At 52.0% G+C, this 26,563-nt stretch overlaps 9 protein-coding genes across 9 annotated transcripts; 3 read left to right on the top strand and 6 right to left on the bottom strand.

Moving 5' to 3' along the window:
- Nucleotides 1–2,677: 2,677 nt before the first annotated feature.
- PG985_007773 (uncharacterized protein) lies at nt 2,678–3,754 on the top strand (the record flags this gene model as incomplete). Its single annotated transcript, XM_066827541.1, has 3 exons — nt 2,678–2,874; nt 3,026–3,600; nt 3,672–3,754. The coding sequence occupies 3 exons, from the start codon at nt 2,678–2,680 to the stop codon at nt 3,752–3,754; spliced, it is 855 nt and encodes a 284-aa protein (XP_066685216.1).
- A 3,555-nt stretch (nt 3,755–7,309) lies between these two features.
- Nucleotides 7,310–7,855, bottom strand: PG985_007772 (uncharacterized protein; the record flags this gene model as incomplete). Its single annotated transcript, XM_066827540.1, has 1 exon — nt 7,310–7,855. One exon carries the CDS (start codon nt 7,853–7,855, stop codon nt 7,310–7,312), a length of 546 nt encoding a protein of 181 aa, XP_066685215.1.
- Nucleotides 7,856–9,425: 1,570 nt separating this feature from the next.
- Nucleotides 9,426–11,110, bottom strand: PG985_007771 (uncharacterized protein; the record flags this gene model as incomplete). Its single annotated transcript, XM_066827539.1, has 4 exons — nt 9,426–9,547; nt 9,601–9,877; nt 10,018–10,583; nt 11,026–11,110. 4 exons carry the CDS (start codon nt 11,108–11,110, stop codon nt 9,426–9,428), a joined length of 1,050 nt encoding a protein of 349 aa, XP_066685214.1.
- Nucleotides 11,111–12,370: 1,260 nt separating this feature from the next.
- On the top strand, nt 12,371–12,598 carry PG985_007770 (uncharacterized protein; the record flags this gene model as incomplete). The annotated part of the gene is made up of 1 exon (XM_066827538.1): nt 12,371–12,598. The coding sequence occupies one exon, from the start codon at nt 12,371–12,373 to the stop codon at nt 12,596–12,598; it is 228 nt and encodes a 75-aa protein (XP_066685213.1).
- An 831-nt stretch (nt 12,599–13,429) lies between these two features.
- On the top strand, nt 13,430–15,286 carry PG985_007769 (uncharacterized protein; the record flags this gene model as incomplete). The annotated part of the gene is made up of 5 exons (XM_066827537.1): nt 13,430–13,990; nt 14,123–14,441; nt 14,504–14,700; nt 14,762–14,971; nt 15,026–15,286. 5 exons carry the CDS (start codon nt 13,430–13,432, stop codon nt 15,284–15,286), a joined length of 1,548 nt encoding a protein of 515 aa, XP_066685212.1.
- Nucleotides 15,287–15,710: 424 nt separating this feature from the next.
- On the bottom strand, nt 15,711–16,095 carry PG985_007768 (uncharacterized protein; the record flags this gene model as incomplete). The annotated part of the gene is made up of 2 exons (XM_066827536.1): nt 15,711–16,062; nt 16,085–16,095. The coding sequence occupies 2 exons, from the start codon at nt 16,093–16,095 to the stop codon at nt 15,711–15,713; spliced, it is 363 nt and encodes a 120-aa protein (XP_066685211.1).
- Nucleotides 16,096–19,075: 2,980 nt separating this feature from the next.
- Nucleotides 19,076–21,017, bottom strand: PG985_007767 (26S proteasome regulatory subunit rpn3; the record flags this gene model as incomplete). Its single annotated transcript, XM_066827535.1, has 3 exons — nt 19,076–19,219; nt 19,277–20,616; nt 20,729–21,017. The coding sequence occupies 3 exons, from the start codon at nt 21,015–21,017 to the stop codon at nt 19,076–19,078; spliced, it is 1,773 nt and encodes a 590-aa protein (XP_066685210.1).
- A 1,606-nt stretch (nt 21,018–22,623) lies between these two features.
- PG985_007766 (uncharacterized protein) lies at nt 22,624–24,444 on the bottom strand (the record flags this gene model as incomplete). Its single annotated transcript, XM_066827534.1, has 3 exons — nt 22,624–22,813; nt 22,868–24,207; nt 24,322–24,444. 3 exons carry the CDS (start codon nt 24,442–24,444, stop codon nt 22,624–22,626), a joined length of 1,653 nt encoding a protein of 550 aa, XP_066685209.1.
- Nucleotides 24,445–25,589: 1,145 nt separating this feature from the next.
- Nucleotides 25,590–26,163, bottom strand: PG985_007765 (prefoldin subunit; the record flags this gene model as incomplete). Its single annotated transcript, XM_066827533.1, has 4 exons — nt 25,590–25,722; nt 25,794–25,918; nt 25,976–26,046; nt 26,103–26,163. 4 exons carry the CDS (start codon nt 26,161–26,163, stop codon nt 25,590–25,592), a joined length of 390 nt encoding a protein of 129 aa, XP_066685208.1.
- Between the last annotated feature and the right edge of the window lie 400 nt (nt 26,164–26,563).

Here is a 26,563-nt window from a genome sequence, read left to right as displayed (position 1 = left end):
CTCTCAGCTTAGCCGCGCCAACTTCCTAAACCTAACTGGGATCTCGCGTCGAAGGCCAACATCGGCAGTCAGTCCAATGCAACCCATCCGCGCCTAAAGCTGGCGATGACAGCATGAAGAAATTGGCAAATGAGACCCTTTCTGCATTGCACCCAATTGGCGACCCAGTCTTTTTTCGACGATGATCAGCCATTATCCGCCGTAGCCGATTCCATCTTCCTACGCGCAACCCTGTGCGCCGTACAGGAATAATTGATCCGTCAAGATAGAAGGCAGTAAAAAAAGAAGAGGGCAAAAAGAAGAATATGGGCAGTCGAGCTCTCAGTATGCTGTTGCATCCGTCCCGAAGTGGCTCGAGGTGATTGCGACAAACATCTGCTGGGTGGCAGGATCGAACGAGGATGCTATGGCAGGGTGTCTCCAAGTGTCAGTTGGGAGAGGCTTACCACCAGCACAGTCCAGCGTAATCACTACCACTCGACCACCGTCAAGAAAACAGGCAGATATTGGGAGTTATTACGCAACCCTGAGCAACCCTAAGCAGCCCCTGGCAACCCCAGGCAACCCCAGGCATCCCAAGGCATCCCAAGGCACCCTAAGGTACCCCGCCCCCCTCCCAAGATCCAACCTGACAAGAGATGGTTGGTTCAAGATGTGATCTGCTTTTGAGCTCATGAATAGACGGAGAAGGCGTTTCTTGATGACAATTGGTGCATTCTAATCGATTTTCGTACCGAGCTGTCGCCAGTTCCCACCCAGCCGCCATTAGTAGCGAAGCTCCTCCAGTACCACTGACACATAACCTATTTATAAGGCCTGCCACTGCTTTAAAGAACGAGTCTCTCCATACCCACCCCATGAGATACCATCGTAGCTTTACTGACAAGCTTGCCTCATCTTTGCTGCCACCTCTCCATACCCTGACGGATGAGGGCCGCCAGTACAGGCACATCGTTGATCGCTCGACTGCTAATCTTGAGATTGAGACGGGGTTTGGAATTGCTGAGCCCCCTCCATCTCCTAGTTCCCGAACTCAGCTTTCGACCTCGAATCGTCCCTGGTACGCTTGCAGTTAGTCTCAGCAGACGGGACTGGCTAACCACTCCGTATTTTTGCTCTTCAAGAAAAACTTGGCCGATTTCCCTCGGAGCAGCATCGATCAGTTCGTCCAGGTTGCCTTGGTATGCCACCAGGGTTCGGCCTTGCAACTTGAAGCCGATATGATTCACCTGCTCGAACTACCATGCAACGAAGTACAGACGCATCCAGCATCCAGGCTAGTAAAAGGCGTTCACTGCAGATGTTCAGCCTGATCTCCTTCGAAGAATCAAGATTGACTACATGGTTGCCGAGGAGGACTCCAAGGTTCGTCTTCTTGAGCAAACGGAATAGCGATGTCAACAAGACGGTGGCAGTCCTCAGAATGAACTCCTTACCTCGCATTTTCGTGGCGGCCTGTCTCGTTCCATCTTCCTCTTTCTCTTGCCCCGCGAATATTTGTGGTGCCTACCCAGTTCCTGCTTGCCAAATTCTTGTCGGCCAGACATCATTCTGCACGTCGTCTCTTGACGATTATGCTGATACGGAGGTGGCCCGTTTTCCTGCTCTTTGGAGTAGATATACTGGGCCAACACATTGCCCCTGACAATCGCCTTGAGTGTTGGCTAGCGGCCATGGTGGAAGCTTGAGGACCTTGAACGAGATGAAGTCTTGAAATGGGCAAGAGAAAAGAATCAAAAGACCATGGGCTGGACCACGTTGCTGACTCGCCAGCTTACTCGCCAGCTTCCTCATTTGAATCGAAGGCCAGCTAGCCCATGGCACCAACAGCCCCGGATGAGGCGATTACCGAGCCAAAGGGCAGGACACCCTTTCTGTGGTTTTTGCAAATGACTATAGTGTTGCATTTACGGTACGCACCGGGGCAGTGTCACAGAACGTGGTTGACAGGCAGGTGGTACACACCCGTGGTCACAAGCCCGATTGCTCGGTGACCTCCAAAAAGTGGATCCGCTCATTCCCAATTGGCCCGGACCCATGGGTCACGCCCCCCTTTGTCTAACTATAACCACCCACCAACCCGCTGCTCAGATAGTCCCAAGGGTCGAAATAGGATTGCGCCTACGTAAAATCGTCTCAATGTTAATGGCAAATGAGCTTTAAAGAGGGATGGCGGTGCACCATCCATTACTCTCGGGAGCGCGGCCGCGAATAAGGAGTCTGGCAGATGGATTAGATGACCTGCATCTGCTGGTCCCAGGCTAGGGTTAGCGTGGACCCGATGGCCCAGCACCGAGTCGCATACTCCTTCGCGACTTATTTCCCCCCCCCAAAGACGACCAAGACGACCAAGACGTGTAATGAGAAGCCAGCTATGGTCATGGACATCCAAGGTCCCCTGCTGGCCAACTAGCAAAGCAAGGAGAAGGCCACCTGTACTGCTTCCATGACCACACCAAGCAAGCGCTACCACCGCCGCCAAAGGCACAAGATGTGATTCGAGAGCTGAAGTGGCTATACTCTTTCTGATTAACCGTGGTATAAGACAGGGAGTCCCCATCCTCCTGCATGGTATGAACGCAACCCTGCATCCACTTATTTCACCGTCATAGTCCATTTAAAGTTATATGTTATTGACACCTATAGATCGTTGATCGTTACTTTGGATATAGTCAAGATGCGACACTCGAGCGTGCTGATCCCGCTCGCTTCGGCCCTGCTGGGTCCCGCCCTGGCCTGGACCCCGCCCGGCTACGGCGGCTTCAACACCGTGTGGTACGACGACTTTGACGGGCCCTCCGGTGCCTCGCCCAACGGCAACGACTGGAACATCATCACGGGGAACCTGGGCGTCAACAATGAGTTAGAGACATGGTAAGTAAAGACATGCTGCTCAGAAGTGAGAGAGAAGCTAACGACATTCAGTGTGTTACTACTTACCCTTCCACATCTCTCTAATTGTGGGTGCGAAGAACAAGAGAAAGAACACTCACTGACACAAGCTCACCGTCCTAGACACATCTAGCTCCCGCAACCTCCAGCTCTCGGGCGGCGACACCCTCCAACTCGTCCCCTGGCGCGACAGCAGCGCCGCCAACGGCTGGACCTCGGGCCGCATCGAGAGCAAGTACGTCTTCACGCCGCGGGCCGGGGGCGTGACGCGCGTCGAGGCCCAGCTGCGCTTCGGCGGCAACGACCCCAACGCCAAGCAGGGGCTCTGGCCCGCGTTCTGGCTGCTGGGCCAGGCCCTGCGGCTCGGCACCGGCTGGCCCGCCGCGGGCGAGCTCGACATTATGGAGACGGTCAACGGGCAGCTCATCGGGCACGGCACCATTCACTGCGATACCTACCCGGGTGGCATCTGCAACGAGCCGACGGGCATTGGGGCCGCGGTCGGGATCCCGGATCAGGCTTGGCATGTTTGGCGGCTCGAGTGGGATTTAAGGAACGGGGACTGGAATGCGCAGACGCTGCAGTGGTCGGTGGACGGCAACGTCTTCCAGACTGTCTCGGGGGCGCGGATCGGGAACCAGGCTGTCTGGAACTCGCTCGCGCACGCGCCCATGTACTTCTTGCTGAACATGGCGGTCGGTGGTGACTGTAAGTTGATTCACCCCCTTCTCTCTCGTCGTCAAAACGGTGGTTCCATGTGCTGACTGGCGGGATCATAGGGCCCGGTTACCCCAATGCGGGGACGCAGGACGGATATGGAAGCATGATGGAGGTGGCGTACGTGGCTCACTATCAGACCTGAGCAACGTTTTCTTCCTGTTCGCGTCTTTGGGTGGTTCTTTTGTATTTCCAGTCTATACCCCTATTATTTGTCTTTTTCATTTCCTGTCGAAGATCAAGCTCGGGCTCAGGATGCACTATTTGCTTGGTTAAAGATCGTGATTAATATGAACGTGTTAACCGGCGAAGCCGCACTACCGCCGTACATGGTATTAGTCAAACAGCTTGAAATTGAAGTATAAGAATCTGCCAACTGCGCTAATGATGATGGTTGAAGACACGACCAATGTGAACCTATCAATCCTCCCACACCGCAAGCTGTGCTCTAAATACAAGCTACCCTCAGAAGCTACACAGCCGCAGGAATGTGGCTGCTGACAAATGACGACACCAAACAAGTCTTTTCCAGGTTTTTGAGACGTTGCTTACAACCCCGCTCCAACCGACTCGTGGCTAACCGCTCTGAGTTTTGGTGTTTCTCAAATAATTTATAGTACAAACATACTGTCTACGTTACACTATGCGGAAGCAATTACCAACTCTGTCGCTCAAATAACAACGTCACATTTTAACTTCGATGGACCCTTTGTCGGTGATTGCGTCTATCGCTGGTATCTCCCAGGCTGGCGCTTCCCTCTCCCGTGGGATATTCAACCTGATCTCAGCATCGCGTCATGCGCCCAAAGAGGCCTACGACGTCGCAAAAACCATATCGGATCTATCCATCGTTTTGAGCGAGCTTCGGCGTGTACTGAGGGATGGCCGGGATATCATCAAGAGGAAATTGCTGCGGCGTGTGGCTTCCGCCATGAGACGCATTCGGAAAATCCACGAGGAAATCGGAACCCTGATCCAAAACGCAGATGGGGCCGCACGTTTGCTATGGGCATTCCGGCGATCAAAGTGCGCGGTATTGTTACAGAAGATTGAGAGTTGCCAAGTAGGGCTCAATACGATTTTGCAGGTCATCTTGCTAGCCCTTCAGTTGAAGCATACTAGGAGGTGAGTTTCAGCCTACGCCTACGTCAGGGTTCCGCTCTAATCGGTACGCGAGAGAAGAACCAAGGAGCATAAGGCGCGTGCGAATGCAGCAGAAACCGAAGCTACTGTCGAAACCGAGTCAGCTACGGTGCGACAGCAAGCCGAGAACATGGTCCAGGTTTCGTACCATTCTATTCGCGCCACAATTGGCAGTGCCGAAAGTAATGACGCATCTTCCGATGTAGAAAATACAGACACAGAGGAACAGGAACGACAACTTCAGTTATGGAAACCGGAGCGCGACGATTCTGCTATGTGGCTCTATGGACTGGTCTTCTCCTCTACTATTGATGCTGAAGTCCAAGAGCTGCGAGGGTCCAAAGGATACGAACTTAGTAGCGAAGACAAGAACGAAGCTACAAGCCAACGAACAACACAAGAGCTTGAAATTCACAACCGTCGAGATGAGGGCCCTTTGCACCTATTCGCACAAGAAGTCCCCAACGACCGAGACATTGTCAATGAGCTGCTTTCGGAGTGGACTACCCTTACAGAAAGGGAAATCGAAATGTCCGAGAGTGATATTCCCACCGAGAACAGACCGGTTGAAGCAGGCAAGCCGGAGGATATCCGTTTCAATGATTCTGTCGGCCGAAAGTTTATATTTCCCTGGGAGATTGCAAATACATGGAAAGTGAGTGATATAGCTCCACGTATCCTGCGTTTTGCGCTTTTCAAATGATCCGGCACCTAACCTAACGTCTTATCTTTCAGGGAGTGGAAAAGCTCATTAAAGATGCCTTTACACATGTTGATATAATCGGACCTCACGTCATGGCTGGGCACTACGACTTGCTAGAAGTACAAAGTGGATGTTTCATCCTTCCAGCTACATGGGAGAGACTCGTCAATCCGGGCATGTCAATTAATATGCATATGTGGCCAATGGATAGAGCTCCAGCTCCAAGTGGCAGACACCCCCAAAATTCACGAGACGCGATGGGATTACCTGTTACTCCGTCTTCTTCAGGCCAACCCCCAGCGAAATCGCGCCATGCCAAAAGCCCCGTTTCCCAGGCTGAAGTCGAGATCCCTCAGGCGCAGGCTAAACACAAAACGATGGCTCCTCAATCGGAGTCTAATAATGAGCAAAAGGGGCCGTGGTCCAAGACTAACAGCATTAGAACTAGTGCAAGTGGCTATATGGATGAGAGAAGAGGTAAAAAGAGAGAAAGTATGGCAGATCACCAGCGCTAGGATGGTGCTGGGTTTGGAACGGCCCGTTGTGATGGGCGGCTTCCTGTGAGAATTTCCGGTGCTCTGGATACCAAGCCGCCTCAGAACGAAGACGTTACCCTGGGGGGCAATGATGCTGGGGACTTTAGTCGAGCTCCGGATTCCTATCATGATAGGATACACCAAGGCAAACCAACCTTAATTGGCTTGTAACACTCATCTACTCGTCTCTGTCTGCATCGGAGCGTTTTTCTGGAGGTGGTGATGAGACTGAGTGTTGTTCAAGAGGATCCGATGAAGCGGAGCGAGTTGCGAGGTTGATGGGTAGACCCAGCTGCTGCTGTGGCGGTGTGCGGGGTGTTCTGATCCCCGATAAATACTGCAGAGTAGCGGACAGCTGAAAAGAAAACGAACAGCTCTTTTCAATAGTCTAAGCAAATCGGCTGTAACGCTATCGCTTTTGGTGATTGTATGTTGGCCAGTAGACGGATTCTCACACCTCCGGGCGGGAGGAGGGGCCGGCGACACACTCCTCCTCTGGAGCGGAGGGGGCGGCTGACTCGGCCTCGGTCGACTATCAACCAGAAATGTTAATATCTACCGCGATTACAGAAGTTGAACGATATTCTTACCGTCACTTTGCGGCGGCGGAGGGTTCGGCGGCCGGCATGGCGTGGTCGGGATATACCCAATCCGTCAGCTCATCCATATCGTCGGCTTGCTGCCGACGGCGCTGGCTTTGAGTGAGACCAGTCACCAAAATACTGGCAAAAGCATCAAGGGTAAAAGCAAGCGTGACGATCGTTGTATGGTGCTCTGGTTCAGATTGATGATGAGGGAAGGACAGAGAGGTGTCACCCCCACTAGCTGGTTGGTGGGGTAAGGTGCGCTAGTGTGAGCCCCCCAACAGTCGAGATTCGCGCACCATCATTATTGTGATGTTTATTCTACTATTATCTTATTAGTTATTCCACTTTTCTGTGTGTACGAATATCGTGTCAACTACCCTGTCGTCTAATCAAGCCACGGCTGTAATCAATCGGGGCCACGTGAGGTGATATCCCTACATTAGTCTGCCACCCTGAAGCTCCCTAACCCGCCGTATCAACAAAGGACATGTAGGGGCCTTTTTTTTACTATACGCTCGCGCTGACTCTTTCGGGGTGGACTTGATAACTTCACTGTCATCTCTCTACGGGGTTGGTTCGGTCACGCATCTTATCACCAACTACGATCCGCATGCTTGGTATTCAACTTATTTCTCATTCATCAGATTCCGTGTCGTCATGACCTACCTCATCATGTGCTCTTGGGGCCATCTTCGCTCCGTCCGAAACGACCCCTACGTCTCATCTAGTACTTACAGCTTCTCCTCGACCAGCCCGTCGATAGCTTTGTTCAGCTCCGCAAACGTCGCGCTCTGTTTGAGGCTGTTCATACTCTTCTCTGTGAAGCGAGCACGATACAGTTCCTCCTTGTGGGATCCATACAGCACCGCGCGCTGTGTGGTCCAGATATAGACAAACATGAAGCATTTGAACGCCATGACGCGCTCCTGGGTGACAGGGGGCCCCATGAGGACCTTCTCCATGGTCGACTCGTACGAGTGGTCTGTCGGGGTCGCCTGGAAGTCTTGGAAGGAAATCGCTCCGGGAACCGAGAACTGCAACAGGGGCACCTTGCCCGATACTGTTTTCGCCACCGCCTCTTGGAGGAGGGCCTTGACGGTGACAGGGGTCCAGCCCGATTTCCAGGTGATTGGGAGCATGGCCGTGTTCTGGTTGGGGCCGGCCGCCTTGGTATCGAGCACACTTCGCATTTGCTTTTGCCAGTCCGCCTCCCAGTCCATCTCTGGCGCCTGAGACTGTGAAGGGCAATCAGATTTCGGGGTTGAAGTCTTCCGCATCTTGGAAGTGGTGATTGTAATCAGTCAGCTAATGGAATGTATTCCGCGGTTTGAAAGGTAAGAGACGATCTCTCTTCTTGTAGTCGTCACGTAGCAGGTCCTGGTTGGTATCTACGTCAGCAACTAGTGTATGCGGGCTTGCCCTCTTATACTTCTTAAATCAGGGGTACATTGCCCAAAGTGGGTGGGCTGTGAAAGAAAGGCTTGTGTAGCAACCACATGCCTTTTTTGGTGCCGTCTTTGTTTAAAAGTAAACTATGATATTGTCCAGGGGATCTCAAGGATAGCATTCAAAATTCAATGGTTGAGTGTATTGCTCGAGGAGCGGGTGAGCTTTTAACTCCGTCAAACAGCGTGCTACTGCTGGATGAGAAGAGGCAACGGTCCAGGAGTCGAAACATTCGCATGAAGACGTAGTCAATGTCAGACCATGCTAGATCATTCAGAAGCATCTTTGTCATCTGCAGTCTACGCCCTCAGTTCTTTTTAAATGCCCAATGTCCTCTGGGGCCATTGCCTTCTCCAGGTCCACGGCATCCCTTTAATTGTTGCGATAGGCAGGTGCGTTTTCAAGAATACCATCTTGGAGCACCTTAACTAATACAAGACAAGTCCATTGATTTCGTCCTTCCGAACGACCTGTTACCGCGAGGCGCCGATATTATCAGGGCACTACCCGATCTTGGACCATGTCGGGATCCCGAAAGATGTCTCATAGGCTCCCAAAAACGCCACCCGCCTCCACCCGCCTTCCACCTCCATATAAACACCTCTGAAATCACAGTTGGTCTCTACCTACAGTCGGAGACGCTGAGCGGGTTCAACAAGCTAGCCAGTTGCCGAGGGCTTTACAGAGATAGGTTTCTCAATTCCGCAACCAAACTCTATACGTACAGCAATGGAGACCATATAGTCTCACCCGGAGACCGATGCTTTAGTCTGCTTGCTCAGTTGAAGTAGCCTTCTCATGCCTGATTTTAGTAGTGACCTATAACGCATTGGCGCTGATGGTACAGCTATATAGAAAAGACATGTTGATGACGCAACTACTGCCGTAAAGAGTGGATTTTCTCAAGCAATTTATAAAGTCGATGTATAGCCAGATTATGTTTCTTTTCTTTTCGACCTTAATATTAAATGAGTGTATACTTTAGTCTGACCTTTAGTCTAACTAATATAAATTTAATGAAGACACCAACTTTCCCAACGGTCCTGTAAATCAAAATGAACGAACAATAGTAGAAGCCCAATACAATCTCCCTGTTTGCGAAGAAGCCCCTGTGTAGATGAACTGTGATGATAAAGAAAAGAGTGGATTGCACGCTACCGATGTACTTCCAGCGTATCGCCAAATTGTCCATTCTGCGCATCTACGCACCCTGGTGTCAAAAAATGGGATCAGAATGGTTGATCTGGGTTCCAGAAGGGGATAGTGGGCTCGTGAAGAGAAAAAAGAGCAGTGAGAGCCCTTCAAAAGGACACATAATTAGGGCTGCACTCAAGTCGACTGGAAACTGAGGTTGAAGTACCAATAACGCGTGCAGTTCCGACTGTCTGTTGCTGCTCAGGACTAAGAAAGGTCCATTTCCAGGTCACCCTCGTTCTCCTCCTCTTGGACCTCATCCGTAAGGGTGACGATCATTCCTGATCCCACATCCACTCTGAAATGTGGCATTCGGCTTGGCCACGTATCTGCACATCAATTAGTTTGATTGGCATCCAAGCTTTGAGGAATCAGTTCTTACTAAGAAAGACTTCTCTCTCTCGATCAAGGCGTAGGCGCAAGTTGCGAATATGGGCCTCCATGACACATTCTACCCCCGAAGTCCTGTGCGGCTGTCCATAAGACACTTTACTATATGGCAAATTCAACAGCGCCTGTTCCAAGTTCCTGGCCCTGATGGAAAATAGGAAACGGCTGCTCGGTTTCAAAACGCGCGCCTGAAGCTTTGTTTTGTCGTTGGCATCTGCCACAGGCTCTAGGTCATCGTCGGCTGCTTTGAAAAAGTGACAGAGAATGGCCTTCCATATGTGTGGCAGGTTTGTGAACCATTGAATACCGTCCTCGCATAGATTATAGCTTAGAAATAAGTATCTTAAATAAATTAATGTCAATGATTATAATAAGAAACGTAGTTATGCTTACGACCTAGGCGGCCTACCGGGCCTGGAATCCTGGTCTTTTCCACCTCAGATGCAGCTTCCCAGAGCCCTCGCGCTATTGATTGAATCTGAAGTGGGCTGGGATTCTCCTTGTTCAAATGGCGTTCCAACTCAGCGATGCATTTCTTGGCCTGCGATTCCAACGAGTCCTCCTTCAGGAATTTTTGAATTCTGGCAAGTTCGCTGCGAGTTGCGTCACTCGCTCCGTTGGGCGCATTTTCGCCTAGGAAGTAGGCCTGCCAGGCATAATGATTGAGAGTGTACGGTGCCCCGAGGGTCGATTGGGCAGTCCTGAGAAGGACGCTTATTTCGAGGCCAACCACTGGGTACCAAGCCTCAAACAGTTCCATTGCTATGTCTCGGTCGTATGTATGCGCCGTACCAGGCTCGATCAAACTCTTGAAGACTACGTCTACTACCTCGAGAGCCTGGTTTATATCTTGGTAAATACCAATAGAGTATAGACCAGCGCAAACAAGATTGAAATGCCGCATCCAATCTTTGTCTCTGTTCGACAGGTCCGATTCCCCAGACGGGTTCCGTTCCCCGATGAAAGCTTGAGACTCTGTAGTCTATCAGTTGATGTCGAGAAAGCAGATGACTCTCGAAAAGAATAATGTGAACAGAAGGAAATTCAGATACGTACCCTCCACCTTCGGTCGCTCGGCGTCAATCCTACTTTCGATGGCCTTTCTCCATAAGCCCTCGCTATTGGCAGGATATGCCCGATTCTGTAGTTTCAATTCAGTATCATCCTTGCCTCGTTCATAAATAATTATGGTGATTGGAAATCATGGTTTCGGCATAACTGAAGCAACTCACACCCAGTTCGTTAGAGTTCCCAACCTGTGCCAGACAATACAACATTGTTACGGCTACGCCCGCCTGATTCTCACATTTATAGATTATGGTTCTGACAACACTATCGTAGTATTGCTCCGCTATCAAAACGACGATAATTAGCATACACCCTGTGGGATATTGAACTTGTCTAGAAAACGGATTACCTGTTGCTCCCTCAAGCTCGTCAGCGGCGGTCAAATCCTCATAGCTTTCATCTATGGCCACGGCGGCATCTTGGTACTTTAGCATTGGACTTTCGCCTCGACGTCCCAAGCGATATGTATCTATGACCTCGGTCACCACATTGTCCGCCTTATTATCGATTAATTCCGTCGAAAATCGCGGCATATTCTCTTACTAGGCGTAATAAATATAAGATGAGTAATATTCTAGATGAATCTTCTTGAAAGCAGTTGGGGATATGCTCGTATTTATATACAGACATTTTTAGATGCCCATTATTCTACACTTCACTTGGTTTACCGAATGCAGCTATGGATTGCGAAGCTGTTGTTGGTGCGACTTCTTTTACGCGTAGTGGAAGTTTGGATGTCTAATATGGGGCCTGGGAGCGTCGAGGACATTGAGTTTGGCATCATCATTATCTCAAAGAAATCCGACAAACATCTGGCTCAGGCTTAGGAAACAGACTAGGTTCAGGGACAAGCAGATGTGTGAGGACGTTATAAGGTTTATCGAATCTGGTATCAAACCCAGGGCACACGTTCCATCAAGCAGACGTTGGCAAACATAACCAGTGGCGTTTGAGACATGATCCGGCCAGCGGTCACTTACGAGGCGAACGGTGTTGAGCGGCCGTGAAAACCGGACCATGATAAACATCCCGGTCATAAGTTTCCCGATGCGGCTCTCAGCACCAACAACGTAGCAAACACCGAAGCAAGCCTGGGCTAAGCAAACCAAGCAAAGAGAGATGGGGTATCGTGCGTGTTGGCTGCGCCTCGAATTCCTACATTGATTGCAGTTGCACATATATCGCCCATTTCTCGGCCTAATGCGTCTCCATAGAATTCCTGACCTCTACATTCGCCGATCAAGAATGACACGCAGGTTTCGAAGCTATGGCATGGTGAAATGCTGCCCATCTACTATGAGGATTTGTTACAGCCCTGTTGACACAGAGTGACAACTCATGTTATCGGAGAAGCGCAAAGACCCACGTGTTCGGTATTGCTCAGTAGTAGTGGTGCTGACTGAAGGTTCTGTTCCTCTCACCTCCGCTGCTTCACCTGCATAGGTGTGATGTACTTGCTGACCAGGTTCCTCGACTCATATGAACTCAACGATCAACAAATGCCAACATGGCCAGCATATGATTCATACTGCGTCATTCCCGAGCAGCAAGGCTATAAATGTCTCTGATATGTGTAGCAGCCAACTCGTTACCTCTTACCCATACGCTTCTACTGCTCACGATCTCCACTGTGTAAAACACCAATCAAAGACGCAGCGATTCCCCACTCGACACATCGCTCAGCTTATTCGACAATGGGTTGGTTCGATGTATTCTGGAGGGCGCTCGGGTATAACACCCGACAGGCCGAAGAATGCGTCAAGATCCGAACCAAGACGGTCGACGACGGCTGGACCCACCTCTCGGTGCCTAAGAAGATCCCCGACTTCGAGGAGCAGTGGGTGGACATACCCCGAACGAAGAAGGCCATATGTGGACGATGCCAAAAAGTTCACAATGATACAATATGTACTGGGGCGTAGTATCAAGAGATGTCGCGCAGCATCGACTGTAGGCACTCGTGGCCTGCTTTCCTTGGCCAATTGAGATTGCTGCTCGATCGACAGCGACGTATCAGCTTTTCATGAAGAGAGAATATACGCATGTTCCGTGTAACCGTTTTCATTTCTAGATGACTACTAGTAGTTTCTTGTACGATATGATCTTAAGTGATGATGTCGCACGAGCAGGGAATGGGCTTAGTTCTACCATTCTGAGTTCAGGGGTCATTTGGAGGCTCTGACAGGAGAAGGTCTGCCCGGGAAATAGATCAAACGGTGCTAGACTGTTCCCTCGCCAGTGATCCAAAAAGCATCTCAACAGACAGTCGGGATGCAGCACCAGCATCAGAACACAAACACTAAATGATTGACTGTGCTGTGACTTAGAAATCGAGGTGCACCGCGGATGAGGGGGTGGAATCAGCAATTGGAACTTGCTGGCCATCCACTTACTTGCCTACTGGGTCTATTTAGCATAAGGTCTGCGCGCGCCACAGTCAAGCGCCCCTAGCCACCTGCGATAGGCAGATAAGTGAAACGATAAGAGAAAAAAAAGTCCTTAGTCCCATTATCGGCGGATCATCTTAGCCTCCGTGCTATCTGGAATGCACCAATTCAATTCGCAGGCTCATATCTTTTGGTGGGGAGCTCTCGAATCTCAAAAATTTTTGGAGCAGAGCCGAGCCGGAAAAAAGTGAAGTGCAGCAGCATCTTGAAGTCGAGCTTGCCTTCCTCCTTCCAGCACGACAACACCCAATTGTATCATTCCCACGCGCCCAATTGGCCGACCACGCGACAGGGAACTCTCTCACCATGACCAAGATCGATTACCTCCTGCACGAAAGTGCCCTGGGCTATGCCCTCTTCAAGGTTGTGCACCAGCAGGACACTGTTGGTCTGCACCTCAAGGAAGTCCAGGCTGCCCAGACCGACCTCGCCAAGTTCGGCAAGATGGTCCAGGTCCAGGCCTTTGCGCCCTGGAGGAACGCCGCCGACGCCCTCGAGAACGTCAACAGCGTCTCCGAAGGTATCATGACCGACTACCTCAAGTCCACACTCGAGATGAACCTTCCCAACTCCAAGAAGAGCAAGATCGTCATTGGCCTCGCCGACAAGAACTTGGCCGGTAGCATCAAGGCCGTCTTCCCCGGTGTCGAGTGCGAGACTGGCGACACTAGCGATGTCGCCGCCGACCTGCTCCGAGGCGTTCGTCTTCACGCCCACAAGCTGCTCAAGGGCCTCGAGGAGGGTGATGAGCAGAAGGCGCAGCTGGGTCTTGGTCACGCGTACTCGCGTTCCAAGGTCAAGTTCAACGTCCACTCTTCCGACAACCACATCATCAAGGCCATTGCCACCCTTGACAACATTGACAAGGTGAGTTACTCGTGCTCCCTGCGCGGCGCATTGTTGCGGGCAGGATGCCCACCCGCATTAAGCAACTGCGCGAGCCCACGCGACTTGGACGTCGCTGTTTGTAACTAGCAATCGCTGACTTTAGCCCTCCAGTCCTTGAACTTGTTCTCCCAGAAGGTCCGCGAGTGGTACGGCTGGCACTTCCCCGAACTGTACGCCATCGTTAGCGACAACATTACCTTCGCCAAGCTGGCGCTTTACATTGGCAACAAGTCTACCCTGACCGAAGACAAGCTGCACGAGGTTGCTGCCCTCGTCGAGGATGATGACGAGAAGGCCAACGAGATTATCAACAAGGCCAAGATCTCCATGGGTCGCGACATCAGCGCTACCGACATGGAGAACGTCTCAACCTTTGCCGAGAAGGTCGTCAAGCTGTCGGAGTACCGCCGCACTCTTTTCCTGTATTTGAGTAAGCCTGCCTTGTCTGTTTCATGCCGGATGGCCCTCGTGACTAACCCCAATTCCCAACAGGCGAGAAGATGAACACCGTCGCACCCAACCTGGCTGCTCTGCTGGGTGACGTTGTGGCTGCCAGACTTATCCAGAAGTCGGGATCTTTGACCAACTTGGCCAAGTACCCTGCCTCCACCCTGCAGATTCTGGGTGCCGAGAAGGCGCTGTTCCGCGCTCTCAAGACCAAGTCTAACACACCCAAGTTCGGATTGATCGTAAGCCAGCCACGTTTTGGACCTGCCTCTCCCAGCGTGAGACTAACATTCTCCCTCACAGTACCACAGCACATATATCGGAAAGGCTGCCCCCAAGGACAAGGGCCGTATTTCCCGCTACCTCGCCAACAAGTGCAGTATCGCCAGCAGAATCGATAACTTCTCTGAGAACCCCTCCACCAAGTTCGGTGAGGTGCTGCGCCAGCAGGTTGAGGACCGCCTGGAGTTCTACGCCACCGGCAAGAAGCCCCAGAAGAACGCCGAGGTTATGGTAAGTCAACTTTACAGCTCCCGCACCAGACTGCTCTGTACTAACTCCTCGTAGGATCAGGCTATGGCCGACATCCTCGGCAGCGGCGAGAGCATGGCTATCGACACGGACATGATGGACGCCCCCATCCCCGAGGAGGCCGGTGCCAACGAGAAGAAGTCCAAGGACAAGAAGGAAAAGAAGGAGAAGAAGGAGAAGAAAGAAAAGAAGGACAAGAAGCGCAAGAGCGAAGCGGCGGTCGAGGAGCCCGAGGCGGTGGACGGCGAGAAAAAGAAGAAGAAGAAGAAGAGACAATCCGACGTCTCGATGGCTTAAGCTCCTGTAGGCTGTAAGGAGTTAGGGTTCACACGGGTTGACAGGTATGCTTTGCATGGCTCGGCGTTCAAAGGTTCTTCTTGTTTTATGGTTGTCTATGTACAATTCGATGGGCTCAATACCCGTTTCATGTTTTGACATTGCACTGCTCTTTTTAGTTGGCTTCCAGGCGAAATGGAGTGTACAGAAATGCTATACGACACGTTATCTTCGATTCTGTTTCCATTGGTCTAGTCATTCGACCCAGTGGCCCCTTGGCATGTCGAGAGTACAGCTAGAGCTGTGTGCACACGTGTATGGTATGTAAGTCTTGTCTTTTGTAATATATAGAAACGGTCGCGCTCCTCCTCGCGCGTCTGCATGGCGTCTAGTAGGCAGGTCTGGATCGCAGGTCTGGATTGCCTTGCGGGTTCCGGCGTCGGTCTCACCCCGGACCTTGTAGATGGATGTGCCGACAAAGGCCAGCGGGATACCATACTCGAGGTTTTCGCGGGGCAGGCATTTGTCGCCCCTGCAACCCGGTGCCCCGGGCATCGGGAGGATGACCTTCAACGGGTCGGTGCTTGGGGAAGTAGAGCTCTGTTGACAGTGTACGGCGAATTCTGAACGGCTTGTACGCCGAGTTCTCCTTAAATCGCTTCGCGATTCTTCTCTGCCGCGAGATCTTGCCGGCACCGTAGTCTTCTTGCATCATATCCTCCTCGTAGCCCGAGCCTTCGTCGTCGAAGCCGTCGCGCTCAACGCTGCCAGTATCCCCACCGTTGCGAGCACCGTTGCTGTTGTGCTCGGTGAAGGGACCCCGCAATCATTGTAGCTAGCTAGGTACATGTAGCTAGACCAATGCAACCCTTCCACCTCCAAGAATTTTACAAGAAAGGCCTCGCGAAACCAACAAATAAAAATTCAATAAAAACACCATGACCGCAGCAAATGCAAAATTGAGTCCAAATATGAACTGCATTAGACTCGAAGAGGGCAAAAAAGAACTCTCTGGCGGGGAATTGAACCCCGGTCTCGAGCGAATCCTATCAAGTTCCTGGTGGGAACCGAAATGACAAGCTCGCATACTGACCACTATACTACCAAAGACTCGAAAGTCCCAGAGGATGTTGTTTGTTGAAGAAGGGCTGCACAATTTACACCTATATTGCTACAATCAAAGTCAGAAAAATTGAAACTTTCCAAACACACTGGTACACAATCAATCCCGACATTGACCGTGTTGGTCTGGCACCGCACCTGCAAGGTCTAGCCCAAGGCGCCCGCCCGCAGTACCATGCACGGATTGGTACATGTACCCAGTGCCAGGCCAGCGTCGCTCAAAGATTTGCTTGTTGTGCCCTCGAGCGTCTTGAGCCGGTTCGCCTGGTCCTACATATCTTTCGTCCCTGCGTCCCGGCCCTGCAGGAGTCGAGTAAAGAGACCGCCGCGCCCGTCGTCGTCGTCGTTGAAGGACGACTTCTCTCAGAGGTCAAATGTCATGGTCCTGAGTATATCATATCTCTTTGGATTTACAAACAAGGAAGACCTTTTACAATATAGGAAACCGGATTTGGAGTATGGACCACACAATAGCGCAATGCAGCCTTGGAAAACGTGGTCGCATGCACTAGATATATATCACTAGAACGAATCGCTCACCAAAGTGGACGACTACGGTAACTGTAAATACCTTGTTACAAGTCCATGCTATACACAAGTTTGATCGAGTGATGCAAGGCCTCTTCGAATGTTCATAACTCAGATGGCTTATCTCCTTCGTGCGAAAACATACGTCAGTGTTTACTCCTGAGAAATAAGACTTAACATGGACCAATTACCTGGTGAGAGGCGCCCATTCAATGTCGACATCGACACATGAATGTTGGACTTGATCAGTACATAGTTGACTCACATATTTTACCCTTAATCACTTGTGGCACCCACCTCCAGTATTCGCCAAATATAACCAAACCGTCGGACATTCTCTTTTATCAACTAGTAAGAAACCCTTACAGCACATATTCGTAATGCCCATAATTTCGATGCTGAACATTTTAATATGTTCTGTTCTGTTCACTTGTTGCACTCGACAGCGCATATGGGCTGCTCTTGGGGATTGCGAACTCCTCACATTAGGAACCCAGCTGCAGGAGATCGCCAAACAGGGCATGCCGCCTGAGTAAGGGCTACTGCGACACCTTGGCGACGAGGAGTTTCCAGGCGATGAGACAAGCAGCGGCATTGGGCCAGGATGCCGCGGAGGATGAGCCCCTGTTCCAGTTCACGTGCTGGGGAGCGTAATGAGGGAGGAGGCGGCAGCCTTGGTAGCGGAGATGACGAAGCCGGGCTGGCTGCTAAACCTACGATAGACCAGGTTCGCTCGCATCCACGCTAGAAGACATTGGTCGAAAGTATCCGGCGTGAATGGTGGTGGAAGCAAGAACGACGAAGGTTCGAGATGCCATATCTACGAGCTGGTACCAAAACAGGAATCGCTGCTCGCAAGCTTACCATGATTTTCCTGGCTGAAATCGGCTCCGTGAGTCGATCATCCTTCTTGACTGAGGTCTCCCAAGTCGGTGTTGCCTTGCAAAGTGTGAGGTCCCGACCAGTCTAAAGCCGGGACTGACAGAGTGCCCCAAAATTCAGTCTTGGTCAATATGGCCGAAGCGGCTTCGTACGTAATGCGGTGTTGCCTGGCCCAAATGATCAACGAAAGCGCCACCGGAGGTGCTTAAGATGAAGATGGTGAACGACCAGCTGGTACCGTGCTTCTCGTCGATACCAACTTACCTGGGCCTTTTGCGATTGTAGAAATATCAGAGGCCCGACGGAGAATCCTTCGAGGATGGCATTAGCAGACTCTTGGGCAAACAGACCGTCGGCTCTGCGAAGTAGTTTCCTCCCACGAACGTATTGATCTCCGTTGGGGGAGACGAACTGGCCGTCGTATCTCTGGAGGCTACGAGTGAGAGAGAGGTGCTCTGCAAGCCCCTCTGCGTCGCCTACAGGAGGTAAACAGTCAGGGCAACTCCAGCTTCACATTTGCCACCAAGGGAAAGAAAACACTGGAACGCAGCTGATCAATAACTACATATACGAAGGATACCACATTGTTTTCGCCCTGGTCCAGGGAGAGCAACATAATCGAAATTGGGGCAAGCAAACGGGCAAGCAAACGAACAAAGTCAAGATGGGAGACCCAGCAACAAATAACCTCACTCGTCTCATAATGGAACATCAAGAGAACCTCTCGCAAGAGTTGAGCGACAGCTGTTGTTTGCCGTGGGAGAGAAATCGCAGCCAGCGATAGAGAAAGAGCTCTCGAATAGCTTTATTCCGATGTGGTTCTTGGGTCTACGTAACCAGATCCTGGTGGAGAGTCAGCATCAGATTGCCCCCCAGCCCAGTATTCCCATATGCCGCTCGCCGGACCCAATGGTCTCGTATTGTCAATGTCCCAGCTTCATAGATGGCTGTAAGTGATCATTCGGCCCTACAGAATCACCCTTCAAGTGGCCAGGAGGAAACGGAAAAGACCCGTGGGCAATGACCACGTCAACCGCAAACCGCACGCCAAAGCTTCACCAAAAAACGGAATATCTTAACATCTGATCAGAACTGGTATGCATTACATGTATTTGATGGGCTTCTTCCTCCGGTTGACAAAGTTCCTCCGAGGTTCGTCCCCGGGAAACGTCGGTGCAACCATAAAAGCTGCCGAAAAGCGACGCCGAGAGCCCCCCTCTTCCATGCCCCCAAAGAAAGAGTACAAGGTCGTGGTTATGTGTGTTGTGTTGTAATAGTCTACATGCCATCAAAGTCGCCGCCCAGGTCGTCCTCGTCCAGATCGCCTTCTTGTATCTCCTTGGCCATCTCGCGCTCGCGCTCGCGTGCCTCCTGGGCGTTCTTAAGCTCGAGACGGTGCTGGTTCATGGGGAAACGCATGGCCTGGTATCCTAGTTAGCAAGTGTGTCCCGCGACAATATCGTAAATAGTGAAACATACCTTGACGCTCTCGTCGTGCAGGGCGAGACAGGCCCGGATACGGTCGTGGAAAGCCTCACCGGGCTCCCGTGTAGCATAGACATCGCCAACCTCCTTGCTCTTCATGAAACCGCGCTCGCGGTCCAGCGTAGCCTCAATGACTCCGTCGCGGATGGCCTTGGCCACAATGTACTCTGCAGTCTCCTCGCTACCGAGATGCAGGCGGATGCATATATCGCGGAGGGAAATGCGGCTGTAGCTCAAGCTCATCATGCGGATACCGGTCTTGATGACGTTTTGGCGCAAGCGCAGGATCAGGCTGTATGTGCTATCCCGGCGGAATGTGTCGGCGTGCTCGGTAATCGTTGTCTCGAAATCCTCCAGGTTACCAACGCGCACGGCTTGTACCAGCAGGAAATACGGGTGCAGTGCCTGCTCCATGTTGTTGGCACGGAACGTAGCACGCTCGGGGATATCGCCCATCAGCAACTCAACCACAAGCAGCAGCTTGGTGGCTGTCTGAGAGAAGCCGAGTGCACACTGGCTCGCGGGGGCCTTGCGAGTAGCAGCTGTCAAGTGCTCGTGGGCCTCGGTGTAGCGCAGCTGGATGGCGCGGATGCGGCCCAGGTAGTACAAGAAACGGGCGACCTGGTTGTTGGCGGCATTCTCGGGAAATTGGGTGTGTGATACAAGCAGATCGGCTTGTGAGATATGAGACGTCAGAAGGTAGCTTCGGAGAAGTAGCACGATGACGGAAGCCTGGGTATCAACATCCTTGCGCAGTATCGCAGTACGGAGGGCCGCGAGTAATGTAGGTCGAAGGGTAACGACCGGAGATTGAGGGGACGGAGCCTGAGGCGTCAGCTGCTCGCAGAACAGGGAGAAGTAGAAGTAGACCTTGGCCGAGAGGGAATCCAGTGTTCGCCTGTTAAGCGAGTGGATGCGCTCTGAAAGGTACTTGGAAAAGTTGGCACCCTGCTGGAATTGCTTGGTGTCAAACATGTAGACCTGGACCAAGATGGCCAGGAAGACGTCGACCTCGGGGATGAGCTCCTTGTTGCTCTCCTTGTCCTTCTTGCCGCCGTTCTTAGGCTGCGCCTTGGGCTCGCTGTCGACTTCCATCTCGTTACCACTGGACTGGCGACCGAGCGGTACATTCTCGCGGCCGATGGCGGACAAGAGCTGCTTGGCCACCGAGGCGGACGGCGAGGTGGGAGGGTACGACTCGGCAATGACCTGGGCGAGGATATCGGGGTTAAGGCGCTTGCGAAGAGAAGAGATGGAGCGCAGGGCTCTTAGGGAAAATCGGGCATCGAACAAAGCTACGGCTCTGTCGAGAAGGGCGAAATTGCTCTTGATGTCTGTCAAGCGAGGGGCAATACATGTTAGCATTGGCGATAGCTGGGTTGGTTGGCAAAGCCATGAATGACTGCTACATATATCGGCAGTATTATCAAGACGGGATGGATTTACCTGAAATGGTCTGGGTGACGGGGTCGACCTTGACCTCGAGTTCCTCTTCCGTCTTGTCGGAGTCCTCCATGGACACATCGCCCTCGGCATCGGCGGGCGGCGGTACGGAGCTCTTTGTGTTCTTGGAGGGAGGGACGACGACGGTCATGTCCTCGCCTTCCTTGGCGCCCTTCTTGGCGGCGGGCTTGCCCTTTGCTGCCGACTTGTCGTTGGCGCCATCCTTGCTGTTCTTCTGGACCCCGTTCTCAACAGGTTTTCTGCCGTTCGAATTGGGTGTTTTGCCAGGCATGTCGGCGGCCGGATCTGGGGTTTGGGGTGACGTGGGTCGGACTGTGTGTTGATTTGTATGTCGAGGGGCCGTTGGGAACAGAGCTCAGGCTACCGGATTCCGACTGTTGATACCTAACGAAGGGAAAATAAAATACGTTGACGATGCGGGCGGCGTGATGATGGAGGATGGGGATGGGGGATGTGGATGTGATGTGATGGGTTGAGGTCCGGTTTGGTTTGGTGCTGGGCTGCTGCTGCTGCTGACAAGGTACTGATGGACCGGCACGCCAAGGGAAGGTGGTTAGCTAAAGTTACACGTACAGCACGTAGCCTAGCCCGACCTACGCAAAACTGATGACCTAACCTGAGGTCAGGTAGGTCGCTGGTACATCCGTTAGGCCCTTTTAGGCCTTGGGAAAAACAAGTGGCCTGTGCTCCGGGCGGGTCACAGGTTTCAACAGCCAGACAGCCTCGTCCTCAATCAGCACTGCGAGCTGTGCAAAAGAAAGAGTGACGTTTGCCAGATGCTGCCTTGAGCTGCCTATCTACAGTGGACCCTTGCTCCTCCCACTCCCTTGCCATCCCTGTCGACTGATTGGGGTAACACAATGAGGCTTTTGCGACCGGGGCGTTTGCTGAAATCGACTAGAATCGTGGTGTTTCAGCAGTCAGTATCAATATCTATAGTTTTTCTGAAGCAGTTTCCCCTCCAACACCAATGGCAACGGACACATAAATATATTCAAGTTCACATTACCTATCTAATTGAAGTACTGTGCACCTATATATGTTAAAAGGATAGCTTGCATATATTTCTCACCAGCCAATTCAGCAACAGTTAATCTTCGAGTCATGATCTGATTACCAAAGCTAGGTTGTCGTAACAGACTAGTCATTGCTGACAAGCAGCCCTTTACTTTCTCGGGCCTGGGTAATTAGTACCAAGAGTGTCCCAATCAACCCATTCCACCCTACCATCCACAACATCACATCACCAAGTAATCTTTCTGCCTCTCCCTCTCTCTCTTCCATTCAACAAACAACTACTGATCTAAATGCGGCCCCCGACACCCTCTACGCCCAAGAAAAAAGAGCCCAGAATCTCGCAAATGTCCTCAGACGCCCATCGCTATGCAACCGCCACAACCTGTGGAATGAATGATGTAACAATGATAATGACGACATCTGAAAACGGCCCTGTGTATTCTTCTACGCCTCCACGCAACGCCAGTCGCGGTTGTCACGGCCTGCTGGTCGGTCAACAGAGACTCGACACGAACCTGTTCCCCTCACTACCTAACTACCGCCTGGTTGCAGCATTAGTCTCAAGTCCCCAAAGGTAAGGACCAATCTTTCAAGTCCGTTTCCTTTTTCTCCTCCCTCTTCGCAAGTACCGTCGCCTCGTTATCAGCGCGGCGCATCCTCCTCATCCACTTGTGACAGCCACAGGCACACCACAGGATGGTCTTGCAGGTCCAGCATATAGAGTTGGTAAGAAGGCCCTACACCTTAGCTCTCTTGCCTGGAGGCTGGACCGAGGCGGCTGGGGACACTGAGTGGAGCGACTGCAGTGATCGGGCAGTCTGGAGGACTCTTGGTAGTGGTAACATTGGGGACCCAGAACCCTATTTCTTGGCGCCTGGTCGCAAGTCTTTGACATCAAACTCGAGCTTATCGCTTTCGAAAACGTGACCTGCCGGCTTCTCGGCGCCCGTGTAGAGGTTGTCGATGGTGTGCTGATGGAATGTGGCCGTCTCATTACAGTGCAATATGTGAGGTAGACCAGGGGGGTTTGTAAGTCTAAATATGCCGTATCTGGACTGGCGTTAGCTATCTTCTCCTGGTTATGCGTTGCCACGGAAAACTTACGATGGCTGAAATTTCGGAGCGCACACAATGGCAATGCTCTCAGGTAACATAACCTGGTATCCGGCTTGGGTATGGAGGTCCCGACTGCTCATAAAGCACGATTGTGTCGGATGGGTATGGATCCAGCCCAGCATCAAGAGGTCTTCGGTCATGCAGTAATCGAAAAGCTCGCTCTCGTTCTCCGTCTCGCACGTGTCGGATGTGCACTTTTGCTCAGGAATGACCAAGCACTTGATGAAGAGCGCATTATTAACAGCGGTGCCACACAAAATGCCACACATCTCCAACCCACGCCGGGTATTGTCGGAGGCGATGCGCAAGAACTCCTGCCTGAGCTGAGCCGGGAGGAAAATAGACCGGATAGGCTCTCCATTCTCCAGGTAAGCAGCAGGCGCAAAGGTAAGTCTCTTTGACGACGGCGGTGGAGAGGCTGGCATCTCCGAGATCTTCGGAGGCGGTTGTGGTCCGTCCTGTGGTTGGCTAACTTGTATATCTGGCTGAGGGGGATAAAGGAGCTCCTTTGACGGCCGCTCCGGAGCCGGCGAATCGCCCACCGACTCTTTAGGTGGCGGCAACGGTGGCGGGTGTGACGGTGGTTCCGGACGGGTCGCGTATGACTGGGCATCGTAGGTGACCGGCTTAAATTTGGAGATCGAAGGGTAATGGTAGGCGGCCGAAGTCCCCTGGTACGCGGCCGACTCTGCCTCCAACTCACGTTCGCCTCTGCTCATCTTCTGCAGGAAGTCCTTGATATGGGTGTCATCTTCGCCGTCGAGCTTCTTCCTAGTCAACTCCATCTGTTTTCGGAACAGGTCGTCGTCCTCGGCCTGTTTCTCTGCCAGCTCGTGTGTCCAGTTATCCCAGAATCCGGCAGTCCTACGTTCCTGTTCCTCCTCGGCCGAGACGCCAGCTTGGCGAGTGGCTTTGCGACCGGCATCGCGTCGCTTCATCTCCCGTTGGGCCAACACCACGGCAAGATCTTGGTGTTCGCTGGCATCGAGAATCCGGCCTGACGCCGAGAGACTCGGATCATTGGAGGCGTGTTGTTCGTATGGCGTCTTGGTCCGTTTGCCGCCACTCTTGTGCTTCTCCCGTCGCTCCTTGCGCTTGTCCTCATCGGCAATCCACCGGTCGTAATCGGCGCTGATTATCGGCTTGATCTTCTCTAGTTGGGCGAGGACGTTATCGACTCCACCCATAGACTTCCGGAGCTGCAACTTGCTATCCCTGTCTTTTTTCACGTCTGGATGTGTCTGCAGATGGTCCATCAACAGCAACGTGTATCGCATAAACATCATGTAGGCCTTGGCGAAGTTTCCATCGCGAAGGTAGGCTTCGGCCTGCAGGAGACAGTATGGTAATCAGCAAAATGCCGTCGCAGCATGTCAAGCAGATAATTGGTAGAGAAGGGTGGCACAAGCAAAACCAAAACTAAACAGATGCCGAGTACATACCTCGCGGTGAAGCATATTGGCAGTACGCAGCCATGACTTCAATGGCACATTAGGGTTGAAGGCAAATACTTGCGCCTGCTGGGATATCTCCTTCACACTCAAGGGGCGCTCAAAGTCCCCCATGTCGGCGACAGCCAAATGCTATATTCGCAGTGGGCGTGGCACGTCTACGGCGTCTAGGCAATGTGGTGTTGGTAGAGCGCTTCCATCCAGGAATAAGATGAAGTATTAAAGAATGTCGATTCGTGGCTTCGGTGGCAATTGTTCGCCCAGTCGCTAGGGGTGGGTTCGATTCGGTTCGCGGCGCAATCTTGACTCTCGACAAAGCGTCTGCCTGCCGCCCAGGCCCTGATTACGAAGGGTGGTAAGTCATGCGCAATCGCTGGTGGGGGATTCGTGGATCGGACGGAGAAGCAGCGCAAACAAGAAAAAAAGAGTAGGTGTACAATGATAAGACGTAAGTGGCTGCCTGCAGTAATGTCGCTCAGTCTAGAGCGTGAATGCAGACGGGTGCCTAGCAAGAAGACCAAATTGCCATCTAGGGGAGAAGAGGTAGAGGCTATTCATTTGAGTCCGGTCCATCAAGGTAAGATGTGGCGGGCTGATCCCCGAAACCATGTGCTGCTGCTGTAGCTCATGGAATCGATTAAACCTACCCCGCGGACAGCCGCCGCGGGGCACACGTTTTGGGCCTGCGACACACGCGCCCAAGCACGCTAACGTCATTGCCAACCCTTGCTGCACGGCTCTTGCTTACGCCCAGTCAGTGATACCAAGCATGAAGCAGCGACGCTCTTCTTGTAATACACAAATATCTGAATGTATTGACTGTGTGGCATGCAAACCATAAGTATACGAGTTGGTCAACCAACTTGAATGTCACGTGGGAGATGCAGGTGTCAAGGAGCACAGTTCTTTGGAGGCTACAAAAGTACACAGTTAGTTGCAAGGGGATATGCTTGATCCTCCAACTCTCGCCATAATAGCAGTAGTACTTCGAGTTGTCAATATGATGAGATCTGCACGCATGGGCGATCCGTTCGATCTCCTTTGCCCATAGAATTGGGAATATGGGACTATTGTGAGTCTCATGTGCGGGCTTAAATGTGGCCGGGTCCCATCCTTCCACCACGTAAGATGATGCAGTACAATAACTATGCTCCCTCAATGGGTGGCACGTTGCTGCATGGCGTCCCCGATGCCTCGAGACCATTTGACCCAGCTTCACCAGTTCATATGTTCGGTTTTGCTCACGCACTGGCGGCCCCTTATCCCTTGGCGGCGACCTGGCTAGGAGCTGCCCCAGCGGCTGCCTGAGCTGAGGTCTGAAGTTGTATGATCTCAGTCTTCTTCTTCTCGATCTTCTCCTGAACCTCTCTGATCTGTTGCTCTGTCCGCTCACTGTAACCAGACATCAGTTTATCCTTCATCGTGGTGATCCTGAGAAGGGGGGCCATAAGATAGGTACTTACACCTCCTTTCCAATGAACTCCAAGCGACCCTTCACAGTGCCCTCAGCCTCTACCTTATCTTGCTTCAGCAGGACAGGACCAACAAGCTTATAGATGCCCTCTCCCTCCTTTAAACGGTCAAATTCCTAGAAACATCTGTCAGTCATTACTCATGCCTCGTGGGGCTTCTGCTTGATACGGACCTTTTGCACACCAACATTCTCTGTTCGTTGTGCCTGCAGCTTCTGCCGGGACTGAACCGACGCCTGGAGCTCTGGAGTTGGGTTAGTGAAAGTGTTTTCATGCACCAGGGGGGTGATATAGGCTTACCTTGCTGTAACTTCTGATAGTCCTCAGACAGGGCCTGCAGCTTTGCTTGGACTTCGGCCATTTTCACGTTTGTTGGTGGCTCAGTCAAATGATAAGTTATCCTGAGAGAAGGCGGCCAGAATACGTTTGATCAGGTTATAGCAAGTTGGCGTGCCTTAGTTCGGGGATGGAGTGAATTGTGGTTGCAGTTTGCGCCTCAAATTTAGGTGGCTTCCACTGCCTGCTGCTGCGCTGTGGTGTGGTGCGATGCGACTCTCTGTTTCTGTGTGGTGCCGCTCAGGGAGTGCCCACAGCACAGTCAGTGGGGTGGGTTGATAAGGCCATTACTTGTGCACTTATTAGTCGAGACCTGACCTGACCTCACTGTGAATCGAATCTGAACCCCGCGATAAGCAATAAGGCTAGCGCCAAAGAGTCGGAAGTCACGACCGCCCAAGCCGCCATTCTCTAGCCTAGGCCCC

The sequence above is a fragment of the Apiospora marii genome, assembly GCF_038362585.1.
Source record: "Apiospora marii strain CBS 49790 chromosome Unknown utg000004l_segment0_segment1, whole genome shotgun sequence".
NCBI classification, from domain to species: domain Eukaryota; kingdom Fungi; phylum Ascomycota; class Sordariomycetes; order Amphisphaeriales; family Apiosporaceae; genus Apiospora; species Apiospora marii.
This window is presented reverse-complemented; position numbering and strand designations above follow the sequence as displayed.